At 38.0% G+C, this 25210-nt stretch overlaps 1 protein-coding gene across 1 annotated transcript in view; it reads right to left on the reverse strand.

The window, feature by feature from the left end:
- Positions 1–1770: 1770 nt before the first annotated feature.
- LOC306873283 (polyprenol dehydrogenase) overlaps positions 1771–25210 on the reverse strand; it is a 43804-nt gene continuing 20364 nt past the window's right edge. Inside the window, exons 4-7 of the mRNA XM_079422469.1 lie at positions 23665–23766; positions 20304–20511; positions 12841–13048; positions 1771–4002 (exon numbers count right to left, since the gene is read on the reverse strand). Of these exons, the coding sequence (XP_079278595.1) occupies positions 3826–4002; positions 12841–13048; positions 20304–20511; positions 23665–23766 (695 nt within the window). The 3' untranslated portion in view covers positions 1771–3825. The remainder of the gene's footprint in view (positions 4003–12840; positions 13049–20303; positions 20512–23664; positions 23767–25210) is intronic.

A 25210-nucleotide genomic window follows, 5' to 3' on the forward strand; every position in this document is an offset into this window, starting at 1 on the left:
ATATCTTAATGTGTGTTCTGATGATTAACAAAGGTCTTACAGGTTTGTTTTACACCCGAACCGGTCCGTATCCAGCCCAGATGGTCACTGCAGTCACCAGATCCAGTCCGTATCCAGATCAGATGGTGGATCAGCACCCAGAGACGACCTCTACAGCCCTGAACATCAGCGGACACCAGGACACCGAGATGAGTGCCAGAGACAGATCCCCAGTGAGGACCCCGCCACTTAGACAGCCATCGGGAAAGACCACTGGAACCAGTTGAGCCCTTACAATCTGACTTTGCTGCAATTTGGAATTGAACTGCTGGTTCGTTTGGCCAGAGGACAACTGCCCCACCCGACTGATCCTGGTTTCTCCCAAGGTTTTTTTCTCCATTCTGTCACCAATGGAGTTTTGGTTCCTTGCCGCTGTCGCCTCTGGCTTGCTTAGTTGGGGACACTTCATTTCAAGCGATATCGTCGACCTGATTGCAAAGACACTATTTAAACTGAACTGAGCTGGATGACGACATCACTGAATTCAATAATGAAATGCCTTTAACTGAAAATCTTTTTTTAATCTTTTCATTTTACATTATTGACACACTATTTTCCTTTTTTGATATTGTGCAGTTGCTTTGACACAAGCGCTATATAAATAAAGGTGACTTGACTTGAGGTTTGGAACGATATTAGGGTGCGTAATTCATGACACAATTTTCATTTTTGGGTGAACTATCCTTTTCAGTTGTTTGTTGAAACTTGTGAGGGATTCGGTTGTCTGGATGGAGTCCTAAGTTGTTAAGAATGTAGCTCATGCATATAACCCTACATGGGGACACATTATATGCATATAGGGCTTTAGGGGATTTCTAAGAATCCTCTTACATTTTTTAAACATTTTCTTTTATTTTCAAGAGCCTAATTGTTATGACTACAGGCTATACATTAAATATGCAGCTACTATTTTGCTTAAAATATTCTTAGAAATATGATTATACAAGTTTCAGTGCTTTTGATTTCATCAGAAGCAAATCCATATCCAAACTGAATATAACATGAGATGTGTGCGTTAAACTTTAATACTAAACTTTGTCAAGCTGCTGCATATAACACAAACCTAGTCACCTCATAACAAGGGCTGAGTTCCTGTTATAAACATCAAAATTAAATCAGACTAAAAAGTGACACTGAAAGTGTATGATGCTCCTTTTCTATGGAACATAAGATATTTTGAGAAATGGCTCTGTTTTTTTTTCACAGAATGGAAGTCAACGGTAAACAAAACCAACATTCTTCAAAATATCTTTTTAGATATTTAGCAGAAGTAGTCCACTGAATCATCGATGTCTGAAGACAACTGCAAAACCAGGTAAGAACAATTTAGAAGGCCAAATCTGATCAGCAAGTATTTGCGATCAAGGGTATCACTTAAAAAGCAATCAAATGTGTTCGTATTTAAATATGTGAACAAGATGGGTCTTGCATGGCATTGCGTGTGTTTGAGAGTGGGTGTTAGGATGTGCTTGAGATGGATGTCCCACAAACTGCCAAAGGCATACATGACAGAAAAAAACTAAAATGAGTCATCTGCTCCTGTAGAGGATTTCAGGTCACATCACAAACACAGCCTGCAACAGCCATCTCTTGAAATCTGCTTAAAGCAAAATGTACAACTACTACTTCAATACAGTGAAAAAAAAGGTACATGTGACTATGCGTGACTGAACTTGTTGTGAAGTACTAGTGAGAAATATAATTTTCAAAGGAAATGTCTGGAACAAAGGATGAATGAAACCATTTTATTATATTCAATTTAACAGAGCATGTGGATCATATGACTTCTGCTTGGTGTCCTTGAAACGACAAATGACCGGCTCGGCACAATTTCTAAAACCGAAACAGCTTTTAAATCCCATATTTTCATTTACACTTCACCATTAGCAGAAATAAACATCTACTGCAACAGTGTATTTATTTAGACACGAGCCTTAGAAGAGAAACTTATTCACTCTGTTTTCTACAAGAGCTGAAGATGAGACACTTCAGAGTCTCCTGCCAAGATAATACTGCACTCTTTTCTCCGTCTTCACACACAAATGACAGAAACATTGGGCTCTTTCACAGTGCATGTGGCTGAGGAGCCAAGTACACAAAATCCTCTTTGCACATTTTGTACTGAGACTGTTTCTCGATTAATTTATCATAAACCATTTGGTGCCTCCAAACAATATTATTAATTTATTTCTCAGTATCACAACCATATAATTAATCTATTGGATCATTATGTGCATGGAAGTTATTTACCCTTCCTATAATGCTAGATACACTATAATACAGCAGCACTTCCATTAGTGCATAATTACAGTACAATAAGCAAAACTAGGCGATGACAAAAGCAAATTCTCAAAAGCAATGCAAATGGGGGAATATCTTCATCTCTCTTTTACCCAAAAACTTCATATCCCATTCACTGCACGATACAGAAAATGAATTGAATTAGTTGGGATGAACACATTTGGTCAGCTGCATGATTGACGCCACATAAAACACACAAATAACAGGCACATTTTGACACTAGTACATTTAAATGGGAATTTAACAGGTCAAAGTAGCACTTTACCAAAGCAGCCAAAATTGAGACGACACCTCCAAGTTGTTACAGACACCAGCGGGTAGAAAGCAACTAATTTTACAGTACTTTTATATATTGGTATTTATGAAGCGACATCTCCTGTTGGAAAACAAATATTCCATTATTTCAAGACTCAATCAGCTGGTTTGCTATTGCACATCGACCTTGGATAAATACATATTAAAAAAAGGATGCCTGAATATATTTAAAAATGAAGTCTCAACATCTCAAAGGAAAATCTTGATTTATAAAATATGTGCACATATTTTAAATGTTTCTGTTTCAAGGTCTGTCGGAAAAAAAAACACAACAACTATATTATTACACATTGGAATCACAAATTCCGAGCACGTCACAGTCACGAACAGAACAGTTGGACGAAATTTCCCCCTCTGGGATAAAGGTGAATGAAGGTGAGGCACCTGGCATGAGGGCAGCCGTCTCTTTTGGGTTGAATTCAAAACACAGCATTGCAAATTGCACAGTGAGGGGATGAAAAATGAAGGGCTTAGCCAGACAAATGTTTTCCCCCCTTAGCCCTTCTGCAGTTGGTCTTCAGGCAATTAAATGCGGTAGGCAGAGGGAAGAATGACACTGACTGATGAACGGAATAACCCAACGTAGGCGCCACTGAAGATATACAACTATACTAACAAAGAAAGACGTAAAATACTAGCACGGAAACTAAGAGAGTCAACAGATAAAGGCTGGTATTTGCCCAGTTTAGAGAGCTGGAGATTTCACATATAATCCTTTTATCCTTCGATTGTCTTTATAGTCTGTTGACAAAATCCAAAGGAAAATTAGTAGAACAGCCATTGTGACGGTCCTGATTCATTAAGCACCCAAAAAGGCTTAGCAGAGAACAAGATTCTAGATTATTAGTCGAAATTACCGTTTTATTTGCTTAGTCCAGGGAAAAAGTGTTCCCAGAGAGTTCCCAAGTGAGGAGAAAGTGAGCGCTTGCAGGATGGAAAACAGCACACTTGTCACATTTCGTTGAGGTACACGTTCTCAAGACGTTAAAAGATAGTTTGTGTGAACACTATAAAGGTATTTAGATTATTTAAAGACCAAGGGATAGTTTGGCAAACAGGGATACTAACTTAAGGCATGAGGTTGAATTTTTCAGGTGGATGTTATATGGACTGTAAGATGAGGGCCAAGGTTTCAGTGATCAGGAGCTCAGTGCTGATGTTCTCTCAGGTCTATTGGAGACCCACTAGAGCACAGCTTTCTTTCCACAGCTTGGTTTGCAACCGTTGGTCATAAGAAAGTGCTGAAGACTCCGTCTTGCATCCGTTGTACAGATACAGTCCTCCGATCCCCTCCAGCTCGGAGGCAGCTGCAGCGTAGATGGCCGTGGATGCTCCTTCTGCAGGCGTCTGTGGATGGACAGGAATCAGAGATGAAGTCAACACAGCTGTGGGCTCGTTAAGAATATTTAATCTGAGACAGATATTAAATATGTAAGAAGGACAGGAAAGATGTTCCCGATTCCTGGAGTAAAAATATAAATTTGTAATTTCTGCCAATGTCAATGACTTCATGATCCTTGTACGTGACAGCCATGGCAATTTTATAGTGCATTTGTGCTGTAGTGTTCTTCTTAGCACTTGAAGTCTAACCCTAGTACTTGACATATATCCTTAGCTGCTAGCTCTGGTAATTGTCACTTACATGTGCACTTTCTTGTAAGTTGCTTTGGTAAATAAACCTGCGGCAAAATACTAGGATTATATCTGTATCAGGACTGTCAATTTGTCATTTGGTTACACTTTACAATAAGGTTTAAACTATGAACATTAGGTAAAGCATTTGGTATCATGGCTTTTTATTTATTTATATTTTTTTACAGAATTTAATATATTCAAATTATATTCACTCATATAAAAACATATACACATTAACCAGATGCTTATTTAAAAAATGTGTTAAAATGTAAAAAAAATATCAGGTATACGTAGAAATTAACATTAACATACGTTAATAAATGTTACATGAATACGAATGTAAATATAAAGTATTGAATATTACTGTACAGTGTGACACTAAAATTATCTTACCCAAAAATAATTGGGAGTAAATGACAGAATTTTCATGTAATTTTCATAATGGATGTCAATGGTTGACAAAATGGTTTTGGTTACCAGCATTCTACAAACTGTTTTCCTTAGTAAAAATTAATATATTAAAAATACATTTAATTCATATTTCAGAGTCTTTCAGAGTTCAAGTTCAGATCTATTATATCACTCAAGATCTATTATATCACTCAAGACTGATATAAAAATCACTTGTGCACAATGCACATTTCCCAATATTAAGCCTAAAATGTGTTTTAATGTCACTATTGATGAGGATTGTATGATCTTTGAATAATATGGGTCTTTAAATGAAATATATTTAAAGTGTACCTAATGTATACTTGCAATATTTCCACTTTAGCACAATTACATATACTACAGTATATCTATAGTTCTGCACAATTAAAGTGCATTAAGCACAAAATTAGTTGTTTTTCACTAGGGTTCTTTGAGTTCAGTAGAAGAATACAAGTTATACAGAATTAGATCAACATTAGGGCGAGTAAATGATGGCAGAATTTTCATTTTTTTTGGGTGAATCCCTTTAACTGTTTTGACATGACATCTCAAAACCCTGTGCTCTTGATGCAAAAAGCAACTCAAATGAAAAGCTCTGATTTTTGGTAATGTCTATTGAATGCCTTACTAATCTGCCACAACACTGTAATGTCTTAAATTACCTTTATTTTGTGGCTTTTCCCCCAAATATTCATATATGTGATTCATTTGATTTTGTAATTCAATTTATTTATTGTCAGTCCTAATTCATACACTTCCTCATGTGACTCTTGCCTCATGTTTACACAAGATGCTTTCCAGCTGCCATGGTTAATTATTCAAATTATCCTTCTAATTGCAAATGTTATGGCTCGCTTCCACATCAGAAGATCTAAAAGTTGGGCAGCACAGTTGGTGAGATTGATATGCAGACGGTCAGTTGGACTATGACCTCCAGACGGATCAATTACACAGGACAGCGGATCTTCTCTAAAACAGATGCCAGATTCTGCACTTCAAACGGCTATCTTTGAGGCCGGGCAATTGGGGCTGAGCACTGTTTTTCTCTTTTCTAGATCTCTTTCATCTGAGGGAATTTGGATTAAACTACAGGAGCCACAAGGTTTTTCAATACTGAATAAATACAGCACAAAGAGTGTAAGAAAAGCTTCTCTCTTAAAGCTGTTAGTACTGCGGTACAGAAAGACTCAACACATTTATATACTGTTTTATAAGGCTGAGCGCAACATTTACAGACACTACATACCACGCAACAGTAGAAATGTGTCAAGTAGCTGGGTCGTATAAACATATTTGCATGGCTATCAGTTAATAGGGCTGCTTTACATCATTTTTATGTGAGTGACAGTACTTTAAAACATTTTATTTTTTTTATTCGTAAATACATAAATAGGGTACATTATTATTGGGTACATTATATGAGATAAATAAAATAAATAAATAAATAAAATAATCCATATCTATATCTCTATCTCTCTCTATATATATATATATATATATATATATATATATATATATATATATATATATATATATATGTGTGTGTGTGTGTGTGAGTGTGTGTGTATGTATAACTACACTGTAACAAGGACACCTTAAAATAAATTGTAACCATAAATGTTGTTCACTCTTAGTTCACAATACATTTAATTGTTTCTTAGTAAGTAACACTTAAGCATGTTCTATCCATCAAGTGCCAAATAAAAAGAGAAAATAATCAACAGAGATGAAGTACCTTGTATTTGTTCATATAAATTCAATGGGTTATCTAAAACTAGACAATACCACATGGCTATTTAATTTCTAAAGCATGATTTTGAAGATGAACTACATTGTGATAAAGGCGGATACTGTGAAGATTTTAGCCATACCACCCACCCCTAATGTTTTATATCCAAGCATTTTTTATTACTCGGTTTAGGTTCTGACAATTGGAAATGCTGTCAGGTGAGAAATAGTACACTGGTGGAAAAGATGTGTAAATGTAAAATTAGTGTTTAAAAGTACGATACTTCAGTTTTGAGAGCACATTTGGTTTATAGGAAAGATGTCACATTGCTCTCTTTCTCTGAACACAAACGGTTCCAGAAATAAACTTCAGAAAGTGTATTTGCATTCAGTATGCATATCATGCACAGCAAGGAAATTCTTTTTCACCAAAAAAAACAAAAAAAAACAACAACTTTTAAAACACAACATTTGTTAGAGAAGCAGACTCAGACAGATGGTTAGAATACAACAGGTGAGTTGTATTGCAATCGGTGGAGTCAGCGGTTTGCTGATGGAGGTGAGTAACAAGTTCAATGAACAGGTATATTAGTACGATGAGGGTGATAATGGAATATCCTTTGCTTTCACAGGAACTCGTGAATAGGGGAGACGGAGCACACACCTCACAATCCTGGACAGGGGAGACACTCGTGGAGATCCTTGGAGACACAGACGATGCAGTACAGCTGTGAAAAACACGCTGGAGATGAGACAGGGGGTAAGTAGGAGATCAAGGCAAGTACACAGGTTAGTAGCTGTAGCATCAGTCCACTTCGAAAGGAAATGAGATCGGACAATGAGCTGGTGTGAGGTGTGTGCTTTTATGTGCAGGCTGATGAGGGAGATGATGAAGTGCAGGTGTGTGCAATTAATTAGTACCCCCTCCTCCACGGCCCGCTCCTGAGGGTCGAGGACCCCGACGTCGGAGGGAGTTGCAACTGGTAGGTGTATCTGTTTGGTGATGGTTAATTTGGATATGGTAAAGTTGAAGCGGGTGAAAAACAGCGCCCACCGGGCCTGTCGGGGATTAAGTCTTTTAGCATCACGCAGATATTGGAGGTTTTTATGGTCTGTGAGGACGATGAATGGATGTTGTGCACCCTCCAACCAATGCCTCCATTCCTCCAAAGCCAGTTTGATGGCTAGAAGTTCTCTGTTGCTGATGTCGTAGTTAATCTCCACCGGGCTGAGTTTGCGTGAGAAGAAGGCACATGGATGGAGTTTGGCTGGAGTCCCCTGCTGCTGAGACAAGACTGCTCCTACTCCGAAGGTAGAAGCGTCTACTTCTACTAGGAAGTATGGCTGTGTCCTCCTGAAGAACAGGTGGACACAGCCATATCACCCTGCAGCCCAAGACCGGTTGCCCACTGAAGCTAAGCAGGGTTGAGCCTGGTCAGTACCTGGATGGCAGACCTCCTGGGAAAACTAGGTTGCTGTTGGAAGAGGTGTTAGTGAGGCCAGCAGGGGGTGCTCACCCTGCGGTCTGTGTGGGTCCTAACGCCCCAGTATAGTGACGGGGACACTATACTGTCAAAAAGCACCGTCTTTCGGATGAGACGTTAAACCGAGGTCCTGACTCTCTGTGGTCATTAAAAAAATCCCAAATTTCCCCATTGGCCTCTGACCATCATGGCCTCCTAATCATCCCCATATCTACTGATTGGCTTCATCACTCTGTCTCCTCTCCACCAGTAAGCTGGTGTGTGGTGGGCGTTCTGGCGCACTATGGCTGCCGTCGCATCATCCAGGTGGATGCTGCACACTGGTGGTGGACGAGGAGACACCACCCCTCACAATGTAGAGCGCTTTGAGTGCTTAGAAAAGCAGAAAAGCGCTATATAAATGTAATTAATAATAATCTCAGCGGTGGATCCCTCCAGAACCAGGAGATGGTTGGATTCCTCATGCAACTGACCAACTTGAAGGTGAATGGGACCCGCACTGTATTTGATGTGTCTACGACTGAGGGGTTTTCCTGTTATCGACTGGACTTGGTAGGTGGTCTTGGTCGCTGGAGGTCGAGTTGATGGTCAGCGTCAGAGGGGAACGTGTCGATGGTCTGGGAAGATGAGGGAAACAGTCAGGAAAGCATTTGTTGCCCCACTTCAGAACCAATACTCCATGAGATGACGGGGTCATGTTGCACGAACCAAGGGTGCCCAAGAATGATCTCAGCGGTGGATCCCTCCAGAACCAGGAGATGGTTGGATTCCTCATGCAACTGACCAACTTGAAGGTGAATGGGACCCGCACTGTATTTGATGTGTCTACGACTGAGGGGTTTTCCTGTTATCGACTGGACTTGGTAGGTGGTCTTGGTCGCTGGAGGTCGAGTTGATGGTCAGCGTCAGAGGGGAACGTGTCGATGGGTCTGGGAAGATGAGGGAAACAGTCAGGAAAGCATTTGTTGCCCCACTTCAGAACCTCACCAGTACTCCATGAGATGACGGGGTCATGTTGCACGAACCAAGGGTGCCCAAGAATGATCTCAGCGGTGGATCCCTCCAGAACCAGGAGATGGATGGATTCCTCATGCAACTGACCAACTTGAAGGTGAATGGGACCCGCACTGTATTTGATGTAAATTCAAAATGTAAACTCTCTGAAAATGTAAATTCACGGCTGACCCGGAATCGAGGAGGACATGTACTGGAACACAGGCATTAGAGCCAGTAAGGATTACTATGGCAGTGAGGGGCTGCATATTAGCCACAATTGACTTTATAACACTCACCATCGGTCGAGGAGGACGAATTGGGCATGTGGAGATTACATGCCTGCCAGCACCGCAGTACAAACACAGGCCTTGGGTCAGCCGCCTCTGCCGCTCAGTGGAAGAAAGACGGGTTAGGTCAACTTGCATGGGTTTGTGGCCTGGTTCTGGAGTGCTGAGAGTCGCTGGGTGGCGAAGGAGTGCAGAGCTGGGAGAATTTTGGGATTCCAAGAAGCAAGACTGCATACGGTTGGCACACCTGATGGAGAGTTGGATGAATCTCTCCAAGCTGTGGGAGTCATCGTATGCAGAGAGCTGCAGCCGCACTCTTGGTTCCAGTCCCTAAACGATAGGTGGTAAGGAGCGAGCACTCATTCCAGCCACTGGCCGTTGTAAGGGTTCTGAATTGGAGAGCATAGTTAGTTATAGACAGAGATTCTTGACGAAGATGATACAATTACAATTTTTCGGCCAGCCGAAAACTTCTCTGAAATAAAACTGTTAGCAGATTGTGTCACAGTACCGGATTGGGCCCAGATGGTCTCAGCCCACTGGAGCGCTCGTCCTGGGGACTGGCAATCACATACGGTGAAGAAGAGGTGGTGTCGGTGCTGTTAGTGACGGGAGTTACCGGAGTTGTTGTGGGGTTGCGGAGAACTCGCCGAAGATTATCCACGAGTTCCTGGAATGGATCGGGCTGACTCATCCTGCCGTATCCCTCGGTTTTTGTCCGATCTTCTGTTAGAGAAGCAGAATCAGACAGATGGTTGGAATACAACAGGTGAGTTTTATTGCAATCGGAGTCATCGGTTTGCTGATGGAGGTGAGTAACATGTTCAATGAACAGGTATAGTAGTACGATGAGGGTGATAATGGAATATCCTTTGCTTTCACAGGAACTCGTGGATTGGGGAGACGGAGCACACACCATATAATCCTGGACAGGGGAGACACACTTGTGGAGATCCTTGGAGACAGACGATGGAGTAGAGCTGTGAAGAACACGCTGGAGATGAGACAGGGGGTAAAGTAGGAGATCAAGGTAAGTACACAGGTTAGTCCACTTCGAAAGAAAACGAGATCGGACAATGAGCTGGTGTGAGGTGTGTGCTTTTATGTGCAGGTGTGTGCAATTAATACTCAGGTGAAGGAGTGCGTTGTGATTGGGAGGTGAATGAGCCTGGCTGATCTGTGACATCATTATCTTTGACATATTTTTTTTCTCAACAAACATGTTTGCTCTTGGATAAACCTTTTTTCTTTCTGCCAAGTGCCGAAAATTGTATTCTCTACAGTGGGTGTGCTTTTCTATTTTTAAAGCCTTTGCCTGTTAAGTCATACCAATATTTCCCCTCAAGACATTCATAATTTGTCAACTTTTCTTTTAAACACGTAGAGCACACTGTCCTCACTAAGACTCGTAATTTCTGGGTTTTCTAAAGCAATTCTTGTGCCTCATACATAATGGACACCATGAACCGTGACTCAACCCGACTCGTAAATAAGCACCCTGCAAAAGGATATTGCCGTGCTGATAACGATCACAATAAATCAATATCAAAACACCTCACCTCAACAAGGGTACGAGTTTCACGGAAATTACATTTGTATTCAACAGATTACACACTGAATTATCTTTTGTAGTACAAATAATTCCCCTTGAAAAGAGACGAAGTTCACTGCCCATTGTTGCGGTTTTTGTAGGCTACCTTATCCTGTCTATTGCACATAACCAAAGAGTATAACACATAAAAATTAATTATATACTGTTCTGACAGAGAATACAACACTATCTGCTATTTGCTATTCTGATCATATCTGAAGCTCTTTTAGCACAAACTTAGCTAAATTTAATGGAGCAGAAAGAAACTCTATCATTGGATGAGGGATGACAGTAAAACAACCTGCGAAAATGGTAGCAATTTTTATAATTTTGAGCCAACACATCAGTGAGCTAATAGACAAGTAGTTACTGTATATAGGTGGCATGTAACATATATTGTAAACAGTGAGATCCAAAAGTCTAAAATCACATTTAAAAATCTGAAGATACTATATACGTTTATGTGCGCGAATGTGTAATTGTATATTTTATTTTTCTTTTCTCATTCTTGTATTCATTTTCTTACACTGATCTGGAATTCAAGACATGTAACAAATGTTCTTAAGGAAGATGAAAGAATCATGTCTGATTAACACACACAGTCACACACAAATACACACACACACACCTTTGAAGCAAAGAGACAAACTAAATCCAATTATTGTTCACCCTGAAACAGCGGCTCCAAACCTTTAGATTTCAAGACGAATTCCAAAATATTGGGTGAGACAGACAGATGGAGAAAAAGAAAATAAAGAGTGAAAACGGTGTCTCCTGGGATACAACGCACTGTCACAATGCCCTATTGCAACACATTGGGGCAGGTGGGTTTGTCATAAAATGTTGTCATTCAAAAGTGCACCTTTCACAATGGCCTTTGTCAGTAATTCTAAAGCATGTTACACACAGACGCAATGTATCTGAGGGAGAATATTCATGAACTCGCTAAATTTAATGAATTTTAGATATGAAAGCTGGGAATTCTATACTGGACTGATAAATAATGGCAGTTATCAGGGATATTAGCTATTTTTAATTAAAAATGTAACTAAAAAAAAAAAAATGTAACTAAAAATTTAAGAAAGCATTTAAATAGTAGGGGTTCCAACAAGGGTTATTAAAAAAATTAAAATAAATTAAATACAAATACATATATAAATATATAATATAAAAATCTTAAACTTATTTTATTTCAGATAAAACTTTCTGTAACACTTTAGTATAGGGACCAATTCTCACTATTAACTAGCTGCTTATTAGCAACACTATTATTAACATCTTGGCTGTTTACTACATCCCTAATCCTACCCAATACCTAAATTTAAACACCACCTTACTAACTATTAATAAGCAGTAAATTAGGAGATTGAGGCAAAAGTCATATTTAATGGTTTGTTAGTAGCGAGAATTGGATCTTAAAATAATGTGTGACCAAAATTTCTCAACTACTAATTTCTAAATAATAGTTACATATAGTTTATATTTTGCATTATCATGAAAGCCTCACAAAATTAATTAATATATTTTCTATTTACTTATTTATTCATCCATCCATCCACTAATTCATTCCTTAATTTATTTATCATAAATAGTACAGATTTAAAATATTTTTCATTTTGCCGTTATCGTCTATAATATGAAAACAATAATTGTCCTATTGTTATTGAAAATTTGCATTTTTGTTTACAACCACTTAAAAGCGGTACATTCACTCTAATGTCTAGTCTAGTCAAATTCCACCTCATTTCCTGTCCTCTCTCTGTCCTGTCAATAAAATTGGCACAAAAGCCAAAAAAAAAGAACCCAAACAGCAGTAAAACTGAAGCTCTACACCTCAATAATTCTTTGACAAGCACAGACAGATGTCTGAATAAACCATCAAGCCAGTGACTCAGGCCTAGTTTGGCTGACTTTCCAAAGTTTGGCAAGTTATTTAAGTGAAATAATGCATTCCAAATATGTCAAGGCAATTATTATCCTCCAGTAAACTTGACTAATGAGGTTTTATAGAGGGCAGTATGATTTGCCTTACCCTGAAGAGCAGTTTTACGAAAGGTTTCTTGGCCAGCTGGGCCGGGCTAGACAGATTGTCATACAGGGCTGTATCCACCATGCCTGGGTCCACTGCGTTAACTGTTACAGGGTCACCTCTGACCCACAACTGGTCCTGCAGGTGGTAGGAGAACAGCAGCAGGGCCAGTTTACTCTGGGCATATGCACCATGAGCACTATAACACATCCTGAGCAAGAGAGAGAATAAAACAAAGAGACACTGAGTGTGGTTAAACAGCTATTTTGGTGGCAATGATCATTAATGTGTTGTTTACAGTAATTTGCATTTGTAAACCCATTATGACAAAAACGTGCTTGCTGATGTGTTGCTGCTTCAAGTCTGATCATTCACACACACGCAGAGAGTTATATATTTCTATATTTATTTAAAGCTTTAATATTGTTCTATATAGCTTCACCTTCAAGTTTTTCATGTAATATTTCTGTTATTTCAAGTTCATTGCAACTAGAATATTTTAGCATATACATTTAATTTGAATAATTGCAGTTTTAGTTAACAATCATAAACAGAGTTTGCAACTCATTTTATGATGCATTTCTCATTGAAACAGAATATTCAATGAGAGAAAAAAAAACTGCAGGGCTGGACTTGATTTTATGCACCAGGAACTGATTGGATCATTAAAAAGAGCTTTTCATAATAGAATGGGATCAGAGGAGAGGACGTGATCTCTGTATAACAGGCAGTTGAAAGAGAGCTGAAAAATGAGAAGGCTTGGTGACGGCAGGTGAAAAGGAAAGTTAATTATTACATTGTTCAGAATTATTACATTGTTATGAATGATTCTGCAGACATTTTTCATATCTTTGAAATAACACCTAACATGGTTAGAGGTCTTTTATACACCCCGAGATTGCCCATCAATACAATTTTCAAATATTCAATACCAATGCAACAATAATGCCTGACATAATACCCAGTCATTTATATATATTATTAAAAACTAATTTTAGTTTGTTTTTTCTATTGTAATTAGTATCTTTGTTCTTCATTTAATTACTGACTATTTACTTACATAATTTACTTGTTAACTTTGAATGTTTGAATGATTGATTGTTCGATTACAAAATGCTTGATTTGAATATGTCCATTTAAATTTAATCTATTAAAGTTATATTGATAAGTTGAATATATTAATATTCAACTTATAAAATAATTGGTTACACTTTGTTTTAAGGTGTCCTTGTTCTTGTGAAATTATACATTTAAGTACTGAGTAATATTAATTAACTACATGTACTTACTATATGGTTAGGGTAAATGTCTGAGTCCGAAATTCTTGTCTGAAATTTTCACGTTAAAAAATAAATATGACCTCACATTGTGTCAATCACGTTTACACACTCCCTCTGGAACGTTCATCCATCATAAAAAAAAAAATCAGATCGGGTTCGATTTTCTGCGTTTTTGCATCTGTAGCAAGCATTTTGATAGGAAAGGATGACGAATACGTAAAAACGCATACAAAAATCTTGGACTCAGTGAGTGTGCAATGACCGTTAGGGTTTGGCTTAGAGTTACTTGCATGTAATTATGCATAATAAATTGATATTACAATAGTAAGTACATGTAACGTGTAACAAGGATACTTTAAAATAAAGTGTTACCAAATAATAATAATTTTAAAAAATTATATTCATTTTAGTTGTGGTATTTCACCAGCATTAGTCTCATGACAATACTATATGCTTTATGAAGGTCTGAGCACAAGATAAACTCACAGGCATCTAGAGGAAACAGTGACCCTCACATTAACAAACCAAAAATCTTGCATTTCTATGCAAGTTTCGAAGTCCTAGAATGCCCTAGAATAAAGAATCCATGTCTAATCTTTCAGCTGACTCATTTATCCGTTATTTATACCAGCAGATGTCTTTACGCCCACCACTGCCTCTCTCCCTCTCTCACCTTGAAGGACATATTTATTAGGAATCTTCTGTGCCAATCCACAGCATGAGCCCCCACCCCACATTTAACATACAGCGTGACAAGAAGTCATCACCAGTTGCATGCGGGCACCTTGTTTGCTGTATTAGATTTGTTGTTTGTCAGTATTTATTGTAACACTCATAACCACCCCTTTCTGCCTCCCAGGAGACTTTGCTGCATTCAGTCAATCAATAGACACATGGTGCTCTGAATCACTACATGTTATAGCGACAGTGTCCTTGAGCCGTTGAGTCTCTGCAGTACATGACTGCAGTAAATGATGAGGACTCTCAAGACTGAAAAGCAATAAAAGCAGACCTGAGGAAAAATTGAATGGCCGGTAATATTTTGAGGAATAAAGCAGATGCAAACAGGATGGACAGATCTGCACTACAGGAAGATTTGTGTTTAATATGACTTTCCGCCTTTTCCACACAATTATAGTGTTTGAATGGATATGAATGGATATTCATTTTGAGATCGGCTAGAACAGCATTTAACAGTGTTTAATAACAGAAAATTATTAGTGTGTTTAAATAATTGGTCACACTTTATATTATGTGGCCTTAACTACTATGTACTTACATCAAAAAATAAGTACAATGTACTTATTGTGGTCATATTGTATTGCAACACTTTTGCTGCCATTGAGGTGGGATATGGGTAAGGTTAGGGACAGGTTTGGTGGTATGGGTAGGTTTAAGGGTGGGTTTAGGTGTAAGGGATGGGTCAACAGTAATTATAAATGTAATTACATAAATTAATTACAGATGTAACTACATATAGGTATTTTAAAAAATATTTGCAATGTAAGAACATGTACACAATAAGTGCATCGTATCAAATTATTAATTTAAAGTGCATGTACATAGTAGTTAAGGCCACCTAATATAAAGTTGGACCAAATAATTACTTCTATCTTCTAATCTTCCCTGTTGAAGGTTACTAATGATATTTTACTTTCCCTTGACTCTGGTTCTTGCTGTATCTTAATCATGCTTGATTTAAGTGCAGCATTTGATAGATCATGACATCCTTCTTCAAAGACTTGATCAAGTAGCTGGTTTTCAGCGATCTGTGTTGAACTGTGTTGAACTGTGTTGAACCTACATAAAGGACAGATCTTTTTCTGTGAATTTGGGGAACTGTTTCTCATCTCGGGCTGAAATTTCTTACGGTGTTCCACAGGGATCTATTCTGGGTCCTCTCCTTTTCTCCTTATATATGATTCCACTCGGTTGTATTTTTCAGAAACATAAATTATCATATCATCTCTATGCCGATGACACTCAACTTTATTTTCCTGTTAAAAACAATAACTGTTCTATGTATCCTCTGTTTGCATATCTTCAGGACATTAAATGCTGGATGGACTTGAATTTTCTATAGTTAAATAAAACTGAAAGAATGGTTTTTGGTCCAACAGCTGTGTCCTCTGGCATTGTCAAGCAGCTTGGCCCTCGGTCATCAAATGTACGTGATCGTGTTAGAAACCTTGACGTTGTCTTTGATCCTGCATTGTCTTTTGATAAGCAGATTAGTACTGTTGTGAAAAGCGGTTTCTATCAATTAAGATCAATTGCTAGAATCAAGAAGATGATTTCCATGAAGGACCTTCAAACTGTAATTCATGCATTTATAACTTCAAGGTTGGATTACTGTAACTCACTTTATCTGGGTCTGCCTAAAACATCTCTGAACCAATTGCAATTGGTGCAAAATGCGGCAGCCAGATTATTGACTGGTACCAGAAAACGTGAGCACATTACCCCCTTTCTCGCCTCTCTACACTGGCTCCCGGTTCAGTTTCGTGTTGATTTTAAGATTTTGCTTTTTGTTTTTAAAGCTTTACATGGTTATGCTCCCCAGTATATCTGTAATCTCCTCATTCTGCATTCCACCTCTAAATCTCTTCGGTCGTCTAGTCAATTTCTTCTCTCAGTTTCTCGTTCACATTTTAAAACGCAAAGCGACCGGGCTTTTGCAGTGGCAGCACATAGGCTCTGGAACGGTCTTCCCCTCCACATAAGATCTTCTCCTTCTATTTCTTTGTTTAAATCTGCTTTGAAAACGCATTTATATTCTATATGTTTTAATTCTGTTTGAGGGTGTAAAATTTTATTTGTCCCTTTGTTTGTCTTGATTGGGTATGTTTTTACTTTGTTTTATATTTGTTGTACAGTACGTTGGTTGCAACTCCTGTTGTTTTTAAATGTGCTTTATAAATAAATAAACTAAACTAACTAAACTTAATTCACCTCATTTTCAAAATTATTTTGTTTAAGTGGTGATTAAAATTCTTATCAATAGTTAGTAAGGTAGTTGTAAAATATGTGGTAGGAGTAAGGGATCTAAAATATGGTTATGCAGAATGAGGCATTAATATGTGCTTTATTAGTAAACAGCCAATATACTATTAATATGCATACTAATAAGCAACTAGTTAATAGTGAGTCCCCAAGCTAAAGTGTTAGCCTTATTATTTAAGCAATTATGAAATTATGACTAAATTAATTTCTGAAACTTTTAATAAATAAGTTACTGAAACCCAAGGTCATTTATATGGTATTATATATATGACCATGAGATATATATATATATATACACTCACCTAAAGGATTATTAGGAACACCTGTTCAATTTCTCATTAATGCAATTATCTAATCAACCAATCACATGGCAGTTGCTTCAATGCATTTAGGGGTGTGGTCCTGGTCAAGACAATCTCCTGAACTCCAAACTGAATGTCAGAATGGGAAAGAAAGGTGATTTAAGCAATTTTGAGCGTGGCATGGTTGTTGGTGCCAGACGGGCCGGTCTGAGTATTTCACAATCTGCTCAGTTACTGGGATTTTCACGCACAACCATTTCTAGGGTTTACAAAGAATGGTGTGAAAAGGGAAAAACATCCAGTATGCGGCAATCCTGTGGGCGAAAATGCCTTGTTGATGCTAGAGGTCAGAGGAGAATGGGCCGACTGATTCAAGCTGATAGAAGAGCAACTTTGACTGAAATAACCACTCGTTACAACCGAGGTATGCAGCAAAGCATTTGTGAAGCCACAACACACACAACCTTGAGGCGGATGGGCTACAACAGCAGAAGACCCCACCGGGTACCACTCATCTCCACTACAAATAGGAAAAAGAGGCTACAATTTCCACGAGCTTACCAAAATTGGACGGTTGAAGACTGGAAAAATGTTGCCTGGTCTGATGAGTCTCGATTTCTGTTGAGACATTCAGATGGTAGAGTCAGAATTTGGCGTAAACAGAATGAGAACATGGATCCATCATGCCTTGTTACCACTGTGCAGGCTGGTGGTGGTGGTGTAATGGTGTGGGGGATGTTTTCTTGGCACACTTTAGGCCCCTTAGTGCCAATTGGGCATCGTTTAAATGCCACGGCCTACCTGAGCATTGTTTCTGACCATGTCCATCCCTTTATGACCACCATGTACCCATCCTCTGATGGCTACTTCCAGCAGGATAATGCACCATGTCACAAAGCTCGAATCATTTCAAATTGGTTTCTTGAAAATGACAATGAGTTCACTGTACTAAAATGGCCCCCACAGTCACCAGATCTCAACCCAATAGAGCATCTTTGGGATGTGGTGGAACGGGAGCTTCGTGCCCTGGATGTGCATCCCACAAATCTCCATCAACTGCAAGATGCTATCCTATCAATATGGGCCAACATTTCTAAAGAATGCTTTCAGCACCTTGTTGAATCAATGCCACGTAGAATTAAGGCAGTTCTGAAGGCGAAAGGGGGTCAAACACAGTATTAGTATGGTGTTCCTAATAATCCTTTAGGTGAGTGTATATATATATATATATATATATATACACCTGTATATATGGTCATACATTTTTACATTTACTCATGCAAGTCTCAAAATGTTGCAAGTCGCTGCAATCTACTCTTAAACTAACTGAGAAATATGGATGTTAAATTACAAAACTATCCATGGGCATTAGAAACTTTGTGTGTAGGTGACAAGACCCACCCACTTTTTAAATCCAATGATATTGGACACGCTCACTTTACTCTCTCTAATTCAGCGCATATGTCTGTTCACTTCAGCGCCGTCAGTCACATCCATTCCACTTGAGGAATGCCCTAATAAATTAAACTCCATTCCAGATTTTAACTAAAGCCTTGACTTTCATGCTGCTGCTTCCTCAAATCTATTCCACTTGGCTCATTCAGAGTACATATGAATTAAACTCCATTCCATGTTTTCACTATTTGCACCTGGTGGACAGGCAGACAAAGCAAACTAAACAAGCTGGCATTAAAGTGAATGTTCATCATTAGTTCACCTGACCAGTTGCATTTAAAGGCATCATGTAGTCTTTGTTGCAGCATTAAATTACAGTTACACTTACACTATTTTGTTATAATGCAGTTATCTGATGTTTTCCACAGATAAGCCAATGACAGTCGAGTATCAGTTGCACGGGGAGCGGAACTCGGACATCTTTAGCTTTCAGCGTCATAGAGAAACATTGGAAGATCTGAAGCTCGCATCGGTTTTATGGGGTTTATGCTACAAAAAAATGCAAAAACAATGTGCCTGTGGTTCTTGTAACACTGATTCCAAGTAGAGGATGGAGGTGTTAGTGAGGCCAGCAGGGGGTGCTCACCCTGTGGTCTGTGTGGGTCCTAATGCCCCAGTATAGTGATGGGGACACTATACTATCAACAAGCACCATCTTTCGGTTGAGATGTTAAACCGAGGTCCTGACTCTCTGTGGTCATTAAAAAAAAATCCCATGGCACTTCTCGTAAAGAGTAAGGGTGTAACCCCGGTGTCCAGGCCAAATTCCCTCCACTGGCCTCTGACCATCATGGCCTCCTAATAATCCCCATTCATTGAATTGGCTCCATCACTCTCTCTCCTGTCCACCTGTAGCTGGTGTGTGGTGAGTGCACTGGAGCCGTTGTACTGTGGCTGCCGTCGCATCATCCAAGTGGATGCTGCACACTGGTGGTGGTTGAGGAGAGACCCCTCATGATTGTAAAGTACTTTGGGTGTACAGCAATACACAAAGTGCTATATAAATGCCTCATTCATTCATTACACAAGTGTTAGCCAATCATAGCAGTGAGCATTTACTTCCGAATCTACAATCTGCCATGCCTATTCAAACAGAGCGTTCTGATGAGGGGGGTCAAAACAGGACAGAACATAGCTGATAAGATTATAAATTGATATCAGAGAGGAGTACAAAATAAAAAAACAAAAGGCAGTTCATGACCCTTTTAATAAAGAATATACAATTTGTTCGGGGTGAATTCAAAATTCTGTCTGCAAACACAGAACACACAAAATTGTAGGCTATGTCTTTTTTGTCTAACACTATACATTCAACAGTGGCCTTGGGCACAATCTAATATATTTTTAGATTAAATCTTTGTCTTTACGATTCAGCTTGTCCTTTCCATTCACAAAAAGGCTTGAGGCAATCAAAAAAGCTTCTAACCTTCCCTGCAAGTCATCCAGAGTTAATCTTCCTCCATAGTGGGTAGCTGAAGACATAATGACTATTCGGGAACATTTCCCAGGTTTGCCTGATTTCTTCAGCACATCCAGCAACAGATTGGTCAACAGGAAATGGCCCAGGTAGTTTAGCCCAAAGTGTAGCTCAAATCCATCCACTGTTCTCCTCTCCGGAACAAGCATAACACCAGCTGCAGACATAAAGGAACATCATTGCTCATATATTATGAACAGACAGAATATGTAGGCCACCAGGAAGAATTCTACTAGGCTTGATCAAGTATTCACACCTTGAAAATGACTCATGAGTCACTTCTGAGTCACTCTTTTCTCTGGTTTGAAAAGCGATGAACTTCACACACTCTGAGAACATCGCATGCAGCAGTACCGCATGCAGCTCTCTGAATATTGTGGATTAGGTATTGCTGGTTTATTGATTTGCATCTTTTTAAATGGCTTTTAGCACACAGAGAAGGATATCAGAGATGCCTTCACATGAAACTGAACTAGCGAATAACCATTTCCGTAAAACAATGTTCTTAATGTGCCTCTTTCTGCTTAATTTCTCACTGAGAAGTAATAATGTTTTTGATAAAAAGATGTGAAGAATCATGCGTCACATTCACACATAAAAATATCCCTATAGAGAAATGCCTTTAAAAGGAGCGCCACAAGATAATTAAAATTGGTGGATCCCAATATTAAATGGATGTAATCTAGTTTCACCATTATTTTGCTTTTAACAGAATTACAGCTCAGTTTGCAGGAAAAAAACGTAATCAGGATTATAAAAAAGTCCTCAGCATATTAAATCAACATGAAACAATATGTTTTCTTTAATTAAACTCATGCTGGAAAGTAGGGCTGGGCAATATGCCAAAAATATTATAATGATATTTCTTTCCACATCATACTGATATTTATCACAATATTCATTGACCATTTACCATGTAGAAGGAAATGCTTTCCAAATGTTTGGTAATAAAATGTTAGAATAAAATGTAATTGTTTGTTTACAATTAAACTCCATAGAGTAAGATACCTTTTAATTTAGGGCCCCCTGAAACCCATTTTATGTTTTCCATTTTATTTTTTGGTGTTTTATTATTTTATACAAATATTTGAATCAAAATGGTGTCTAACATAATTTTATTATTATTTTTTTTAATTAATCAAATTCAAATCTAACAATTAATTTACAATAAAGCACAGAATTTGTATTTATATCAGTTCTGCAGATACTATATAAATTAAAATGAGTGGAAAATAAATCTTAGCATATTCCTTAAAAATAATAAGATTATAGAATATTATTACACAGCTCTCTGGAATACTTGGTTCTGATTGGTCAGTCATCAACTTCAAAGAATTAGTAGCGATGAAAGTCAACAGTGTTGCCGCCTCACGGAATTAACTGTATATCAGCAGGTATCAATATATATTCGTCATTCAAAAGGATAAATGGAGATTTACGCAGATATATAAAACGTAAACAAAGCAGCACTTGCTTACCAATTTGAATATCAGTTATGTTTATATCTTTCTTCATTTTAAGTAACTCATGTTGTTATGAAAATATCTGCATATCGGAATGCTTGGGTAAGATAACGTTACTTTAGAACAGTCTGTGCCATCTTGACTTGCTTATTTTTACTTTTGCTTTAAATCTCGACTCACTAAACTGACCATCCAATCAGAATTCTCACACTCACCGATGGCCCTAATGCTGATTCAACATGTTTAATCGGGCAAACTGCCATCAGCATGAGCCCAACATGTGCAAAACTTGTCTGACAGACACTCGACGGTGGCCCAACATTGGTCAACAGTCACTTGGTGTGTCCCAGTCTTTATTGCCAGATAACAACTGTTACCATTAGCAATGCCAAATAGCATACATTGATCTGGGTATTTGAGGCCAGTGCTTCTTTCACATCTCTCAAGTCACACCGTCACGCTCTCTCTATAGTGATATGACTGTACATTATGCCTTAAATGTCAGTCTTGTCTGAACTTTGTCTAGGCTCAAAGCTGTTTGTTAGGAACTGTTTTTTCTTTGAGGAAGCTTTGTATTTAAAGAGCCATGTAATAAGCGGTATAATGTATATCCAGCCAGTTGTTATTGCAGAATAAACCCCTTCAGGGCGATATAAGTCTGTACATTATTCCTAAAGTAATATGTTTCTGTCATAATTTCTTCAAGTAAAACCCAACTCTTTTTGGATAATATTGGATGGCAGTTTTTCCGCACTAAAAGTTGTGTTTATTTTTGCTTTGTTTAATAGGCTGTTAGATTAATTCATAAAATAAAAATGTCCAGAGCTTATCATCTTTATCAACATAAATTTGACCACAACCCCAATATGTTATTAGTTTATTGTCCAGCCGTACTGGAAAGTTAAACCTAATGCATCCTAATGTTATCGATCCATGATTGAAGGATCTCTGAAGAGACAATCAATGTCCCCTTACTCTCCCTCAGACACATGCAGTGTCCTGTCCAGCCAGGGCACTAGAGGGGTCAACAATTGACCTTTCTGCATCATTAAACCCTCAATGGGTTGGCACAAATGCATTTGCCCATCAACCGGCATCAGAGGGGAGGGGTGCGTGCCACACAGAACAAACAGGAAAAGGGGAGCGTGAATTATTAAATCTCTCTGTTAGGGAGAGGACAGTGTGTGACTGCTCCTGTCATTTTGAGACATTCCCTGGGGCAGGCTTCTAAATAAAAGTCTCTCAGTTAAAACAAACAACCCCTAAGGCCGTCAGGACACAGACCAGACATGTCCAACAGAGCGATCTTAGGAGGACGCAAGAGATTTCAGGTTGAGAGACAAGATGTACGGCTCTTAAAAATGATAAAGAGGTAACACTTCACAGTAAGGTTCAATTTGTTTACATGAATGTATTTAGTATCACAAATTAACAATGAGTAGCAATTTTTCAGCATTTATTAATCTAGGATAATTTAAAAAAAATACTATTATTCATTGCAATTTCATGTTTGTTCATTATGCATTTTCATATATACACACACATTACATTTAGTTATTTAGCAGACGCTTTTATCCAAAGCGACTTACAAATGAGGACAATAGAAGCGATCAAAACCAACAAAAGAGCAACAATATGCAAGTGCAATGACAAGTCTCGGTTAGCCTAACGGTAACAAGTACTGCATTATCAGTATTGATTTATTGTTACAGTAATGCTCTCAATAAATAATGTTAGACACTGCAAATATGACAGAATTTAAACTATTACAGCACAACAGCTGTGGCCTAATGATACATATTTTTTATTTATTTATTTATTTTAGAGAAATTAAGGAATTTACGTACCATTATTGACAAGGACGTGCAGTAGCAAACCTTTGGCTTTATATCTCTGGACAAAGTGTCGTACAGATGTCAAAGAGGCCAAATCCAGGTACATGAATTCCACTGAAAACAAAGAGATTACAAAATTAGTACTACAGCAGCATGTATAAGAACACATGCTGAAAATGAATGTAGGCAATTCAACAATTTAAACTTCAAAAAGGAAAACTATATAATTTGCTCACCCTCAAGTTGTTCCAAACATGTATGCTTGTCTTTCTTCTGTGAAACATAAAAGAAGAGATACAGTATTTCTCAAAATATCTTCTTATGTTTCATAGAAGACTGAAAGGTTTGGAATGGCATGAGAGTGAGTAAATGACAGAATTTTCATTTTTGGGTGAACTATCCCCTTAAAGTTTCTTCAAAACTACCTTCAATTCACTTCAATTCTACTGCATTACATTAAAATCTGAATTGCACTTATGCGTCCTGTTTGCTACCAATGCAAAATCAGGAACTGAATTAGAATTTAAAAAGCATTTTCAATTCAATGCCGAATGGCACACAACCCTGGTAAGCACACATAAAGGACAACACAAGCATGTGAATGGCAGTAATACCGAATCATCCAATAAAATGAGGCCTTTGCAAAAGGTCTTCCTTTGACCAGATAAACAAGTCTTTTCGGAATTCAAATCGGTTCACGCACTTACATGATCACAGCAATAAGTATTCAATATAACAACAGAATTATTCCACAATAAAGATGACATATACTGAATGCACAGTATATTTTCATATGCAGCTCATAACAGTCCAAGCATTTGCCCTCATCAAATAAAACAAGTAAACTCAGCTTGTCAGCTTGTTTTACAGGGCCTGGTTTTAAACAGTAGTTGCAGGCTAAATGTTTGTTGATTCATCCAGTGTTCTCATGGCGTAGTTCATTTAATAACCTTATTCTGTGGGTCTGTACATCAAAGCACATATCCAATTAGTCTCATTTCAAAGCATGCAAATTATTCCACTCGCTAACGCTAAAGTCAAAAGGACATTTCTTCCATCATCCCAAATGACCTATCAGTGTTTCAATGATCACTTCTTTTTAGATAAACATCTGAAACCAACAAAATCACCCCTTAAAATCTGATCCAAGATTACGTACAAAACTACCAACAAAACAATGTCAATGCTCAATATACTGTACATCTTAAAAACATAATTTGAAGTTAGGTCCATTTTATTTTATGTATGTTAATACAGTGTTCTTGAAAAGTGTCAAACTATCAGTCTGTCATCTTTCTTTGATGTAACACTAATAAAAATTATTTAAATTTGATATCTGCTTCACTTTGAATGAACAGACCATATATGGATTTGACTTGGTCTCTAAAACCTAATCTGAATAATATGATGGGTCTTTATTTAACGGGGGTCACAATCCCAATCGTGGAAACAGAAGCTGGAGTTTTGCCCACTCATCCTTTCTGTTCTTGTTCTCCATCAACTTTAATTAGGCTTATCATTCATTCAGTCTGAGGGTACTAACCTTTGAGCTAATAAT

The sequence above is a fragment of the Barbus barbus genome, assembly GCF_936440315.1.
Source record: "Barbus barbus genome assembly, chromosome: 7".
Taxonomy (NCBI): domain Eukaryota; kingdom Metazoa; phylum Chordata; class Actinopteri; order Cypriniformes; family Cyprinidae; genus Barbus; species Barbus barbus.